The 6,000-nt window shown below is 36.5% G+C and overlaps 1 protein-coding gene across 1 annotated transcript in view; it reads right to left on the bottom strand.

Moving 5' to 3' along the window:
• The window catches only part of LOC124607281 (proton-coupled folate transporter-like), a 326,877-nt gene extending 322,760 nt beyond the window's left edge, over positions 1–4,117 (bottom strand). Inside the window, exon 1 of the mRNA XM_047139560.1 lies at positions 3,985–4,117. Coding sequence (XP_046995516.1) covers positions 3,985–3,990 — 6 coding nt within the window. The 5' untranslated portion in view covers positions 3,991–4,117. The remainder of the gene's footprint in view (positions 1–3,984) is intronic.
• Positions 4,118–6,000: the final 1,883 nt, after the last annotated feature.

The following is a 6,000-nucleotide window of genomic DNA, read 5'->3' on the forward strand; positions in this document are numbered from 1 at the left end:
CGCTCTTTCAAATTCTAAAGGTGGCAGGGGTAAAATACAGGGAGCGAAAAGCTATTTACAATTTGTACAGAAACCAGATGGCAGTTATAAGAGTAGAGGGACATGATAGGGAAGCAGTGGTTGCGAAGGGAGTGAGACAGGGTTGTAGTCTCTCCCCGATGTTATTCAATCTGTATATTGAGCAAGCAGTGAAGGAAACAAAAGAAAAATTTGGAGTAGGTATTAAAATCCATGGAGAAGAAATAAAAACTTTGAGGTTCGCCGATGACATTGTAATTCTGTCAGAGACAGCAAAGGACTTGGAAGAGCAGTTGAATGGAATGGATAGTGTCTTGAAAGGAGGGTATAGATGAACATCAACAAAAGCAAAACGAGGATAATGGAATGTAGTCGAATTAAGTCGGGTGATGCTGAGGGAATTAGATTAAGAAATGAGACACTTAAAGTAGTAAAGGAACTTTGCTATTTGGGGAGCAAAATAACTGATGATGGTTGAAGTAGAGAGGATATAAAATGTAGACTGGCAATGGCAAGGAAAGTGTTTCTGAAGAAGAGAAATTTGTTAACATCGAGTATAGATTTAAGTGTCAGGAAGTCATTTCTGAAAGTATTTGTATGGAGTGTAGCCATGTATGGAAGTGAAACATGGACGATAAATAGTTTGGACAAGAAGAGACTAGAAGCTTTTGAAATGTGGTGTTACAGAAGAATGCTGAAGATTAGATGGGTAGAGCACATAACTAATGAGAAAGTATTGAATAGGATTGGGGAGAAGAGAAGTTTGTGGCACAACTTGACTAGAAGAAGGGATCGGTTGGTAGGACATGTGTTGAGGCATCAAGGGATCACCAATCTAGTATTGGAGGGCAGCGTGGAGGGTAAAAATCGTAGAGGGAGACCAAGAGATGAATACACTAAGCAGATTCAGAAGGATGTAGGTTGCAGTAGGTACTGGAAGATGAAGAAGCTTGCACAGGATAGAGTAGCATGGAGAGCTGCATCAAACCAGTCTCAGGACTGAAGACCACAACAACAACAACATAATTGTAAATCTTTTCATGTCCTTTTTTCTATGTAAGGCAATGAGTGACAAATCCTATATCATTTTTATAATGATGACATACAAGGATGCTAAGTAAATAAATAACACATCTCATTATTTGATTGTTGTAAGGACTCTAACCATTAAATAGGGTCTTCAGCTGGGCATAACATATCAAAGAAACTTGTCGACACATTTTTCTCACCAAATTCCGACCATTATCAATGCTAGAAGTGATGTTACACGGTATTAGTTTGAGGTCTCCTGTGGGTGGCATATTTTTGTTGTTGTCTGGTGTGCTTAATCAGAACTTGGATAGGAAAAATTCTATGAAGCAGCACCATAAGACAACAACACAAATACTGTAAAGCCACAAAACTGCTAATTTTGATTTGGGAGAAAGAAGGAAAGTTGTAGTAGAAACAAGAATTAATTATGGAGGTCTCTAAGATCCACTCTCACACTGCCTTTATGGATTACTTGTCCCAGGATACTGTGTGACTTTCCTTCTTCTTCCTTGTGGATCTATTTAACCGTAGTTTCTCTTTTTATCATTTTCCTTGTACATTTTGTATCACAATGGTCACGCTTCACCTCTCATTGAACAACACTTTCTGAGAAAAGCCCTCTCTATGCAGGCATAAAACTACTGAAGTGCTTCCATCCTAATATCTCCAAATTGCCAATTACAAAACTAAAAACAAAATTAAAATTATGGCTCCTAAACAATCCTGTATATTCAACAGATGAGTTTCTAGATTTGGTACACTCGTATGATGGAAGACCATCAATCTAAAAATATCTGTAATCTCAGATCTTAGACCGTGTCACAAACTGTAAATATTCGAATCTCAGATCTGAATACTGTGTCACAAACTGTAGATTCCTTAATCTAAGTACTGCAATAACAAATTGTTTTTATGTATAGTCCATATATGTAACATTGTTCTCTCAACTAAATTTAGAAAAAATTGTGTAGATAAAAGTGCCAGGCAATAATATGTAACTCTATTAAGTAAGGCTCTGACTTATCCCGAAGACTGGGGGGGGCTTTCTTTTTTTTTTTTTTTTTTTTTTTTTTTTTTTAAAAAAATCTGTTGACGTTGCATCAAAATAAAATAAAAAGTTAGAAGTTACCTCACGTAACTGGTATGTAGCAACAAAGGAAAGCTTTTCTGACTAGGGTAATAAGAAACGCATGAATTAGCTTCAACACTCAGTATTTATTTTTCTGCAGAATCTGTTAATATGGTGATTTCCATCATTAATGGAGAACACCACATACTGCTGAGAAATAAATCAAGTCATACATGACATCATTAGTGATTGTTGTTAATGTATGGTGCAGAATGACTTCCTCATAATTGCATTTGTTTAGTAATATAGTAGTGGGATCTACAAAACACAATTCATGAATGAAAATAATAACTGCATGAAGTCTATAGCAGGTTTATATCATTAGTCTTAATTTGTTCTGCTGTCCTCATTTTTGTCATTTTATCACACATCTTAATTGCTTTAAAGGTTCAACAACATCTAAATGAATTGTTGATGCAATGGAACATAATTAGAAACACATTACAGTACAGTAAGAGGAAAGATGTGAAATACAGAAGAGAGCAGTCAATCATTTCAATTTGCTGCATTTTCTTTTTTTTTTTTTTTTTTATCGTGAGGCATGGTTTCATTTTTAATGGAGGAGGAGAGAGAAACACAGATCGAAATGTCTCGTCTGCCACACTATAATCAAGCATATTCAAATAATGTTGAGCTTGCAATGGCTACTAAAACTAAGATCATGCCATGACCAGCCAACAAAAGATCACTAGTACAGGTATCTAATACTTGGTATTATGGGAGACAGAGAAAGAGATGCAGAAAATGGAACACTTCACAAATATTTTCTTGTAGTTTCATTTTGAATCCTTATTTTCTTCATAAATAAATATACTTCGTTTGATATCTGTGTGTGCATAACTGCAGAAAAAGAAAGAAAAAAAATGGTAGTTTTTGATACAATTAGGCACAATATAATTTGAGGAATGACACGTCCACTATAAGGAATAGCAGTAAGCCTTTATTACAGATTTTATGATTCAAAAACTTCTGATGACAAAGACGTTAAAAAAAAGCAACAACGTAGGGTAGACTGCTTCACAACTAAATCAGTGTCGAACTGTCGGTTCCTCGTAACTGATGGAATACAGTTATAAGTTAAAGGAATTGTTGGTCTGCACGTACGGTTACGTAATTATCTAGAATATGCGATATTTTAGGCAGCATTTTCCTCTTAACGATCAGAAATATTTGTCGAAGTGTCGGCAGTTCTGTCACTCACTGAGTTATCAGTCTGCGTGCACAACATAACATTTGGAAAAGAAATGTATTATGTAATACTAACACTATGATATGCACTATCATTTCACTGGTTGCGAATCCATCACGCCGCCAAGTTTTCGAAACTGATATCAAATAAATGATACGACAAGGTTGTAAAAAAAATATTACACAACATTCATCAATGCAAATCACGTCACTATGATCGCATCTATTTAAAACGAGCAAGCGCATTTGTTTGAAATCACGAAACTCATTTTGATTTGTGAGTGGAGCCGCGTCTATTTTTCGGTACGGTGTGCATCATGTTTCATTTGCCGTCTCATTTTACACGCCATGTAACTTCTTTTTATTCAGTTTACTGCTTCCACATTATCCTTGTCATAGACGTTATAACATGTCACAACAGGGGGGCTTGCTGTCCCACCATCCCAACGAAAGTTGAAATCAACAGCTTTTGACAGATGCCGGGAAAAAGGGTTAGAAACAATTGTTCAACTGTCAAAACATAATTTACAGGACAAAGCGTTTTGTTCAAAAATTGTGTCTTATCCAACATAAGTATTTCAATACAACGTGTAATATAAATAAAATCGTTGTCTTACCGTCATCTGGAAACGATGTCGCGAATACCTACAGAAAAATTTTATTTTTTTGCAAATGTCATGTGATACGTTTAATCTCACGCAAGTTAGCTGTTACGTCATGAGGCATATGACCTTGTACGTGACCATGCGTCACATTATACTGGTTCTGCTTTTTTGAGCAAATACATAGAGGTTTTACTGTGTAGGCGTACTTTCTTTATTTGCTGCCTCTAGTAGCGATGTTTCTCTTACCAGCGAAAACAAAAGAATATACCTGAAATTTTTTATTCAGTAATTGTGTGCGTTACCAAAAAACTTACCGAACACCAATTACGGACAATAAAAAACGTACTCTGGCTTAATACACCCACACAGACCATATTATATCTCTACACGTAAATGTAGTGCAAATGCAAATGTTCATTCAGATATCTAAATATAGGCCTATTAATTATTCACTCACCGTATGCTTTTAATTCGAAACATTCACGTTGAAAATAAATTGTAAGCTATTGCTTTACTGAAGATGGACATTCTTAATTAATGTATTAGAGAAAACACTTTATTTCAAATACAACGAACACAACTTCATCTGCTGACCAGAAATAAAATGTTATACAGTATTATTGTATCTGTTCCTAGATTTCTCACTTAATCCTGGTTCCTGAAACTTCGTAAATAGGCTTTTGGGGTATGGCCAATAGTTGGCTTCTATCTTCAAGTATCTGCCTCTTCAGGTTTATTAGCATTTCTGTGACAATTGTCTACAAGTCCAACAAATCTGTTCAGTTTGTGCTGAGTGCTGCCTGTCTATATCTGCACCCTGCAAACCACTGTGAAGTGCATAGCAGACGGTACATCCCACAGTAACAGTTAGTAAAGCTTTTTCTCATTCCATTCAAATATGGAGTGCAGGAAAAAATATTGTTTGAATGCCTCTGTGCGTGCCGTAATTCATGTAATCTCATCCATGATCCCTATGGGAGTGATATGTAGGGGATTGTAGTATATTCGTACAGTCGTCACTTAAAGCCAGTTCATGAAACTTTGTTAGTAGACTTTCTCAGTACAGTTTCCATCTACTGTCAAGAGCCAGCCAGTTTCATTCTTTCAACATCTCAGTGACACTCTCCCACAGGTCATCAAACCTCTGACCATTCACGCTGCTCTTTTCTGTATACAATCAATGTCACCTGCTAGTCCTATTTGGTATAGGTCCCACACTTTTGAGCAGTATTCTAGGATGGGTCACCACAAGTGATTTGTAAGCAATCTCCTTTGTAGACTGATTGCACATCTGTAGCAGTGTACCAATAAACCACAGTTTGCTACCATCATTACCCACGACTGAGCCTGTGTGATCATTCCACTTCATGTCACTACTAAGCATTACACTCAAGTATTTGCATGAATTTACATATTCCAACTGTGACTCACTGATATTATATTCACATGTTACGGGTCATGAAGTGCACAATTCTGCATTTAAAGCAAGTTGCCAATCATTGCACCACTCTGAAATCTTATCAAATTCCAACTGAATATTTGTACAGCTTCGTTCAGACTGTACTTCATCATAAATAACATCATCTGCAAAACGTCTGAGGTTACTGTTAATAATGCTTTTTTCCTCAGTATTGACGATCTTGAAAGACAGCACTTCACAACACATGGTATGCATTTAAACAAATGAGGCAAATCGCTGCTCAATCAAAAGATCAAAATGTTAGTGGATAGTGTTTCTCCTAGATGTAAGAAAAGTGATCCTATTCCACTACCACTGGTAAAGGACGCCTGCGAAGTATCTTCCCTACCATGTACTCCAGTTGCAGCAGTAACACAACATCAGGTATCACTGATTACAAAAGAATGTGCTGGGAGAGAAGAAGCTGTAACTACAGTTACAACAGGTAGAACACCTCATTCAGGAACTAAGATAACAGAAACAGCAAAAGTGGCAGCATATTCAGCAACAAGTGTACCAACAGGTGATCCAGCTGTCCATTCTGCAGCAACATTTGAACTACCTACAGT

This window comes from Schistocerca americana, chromosome 3, assembly GCF_021461395.2.
Source record: "Schistocerca americana isolate TAMUIC-IGC-003095 chromosome 3, iqSchAmer2.1, whole genome shotgun sequence".
NCBI lineage: Eukaryota > Metazoa > Arthropoda > Insecta > Orthoptera > Acrididae > Schistocerca > Schistocerca americana.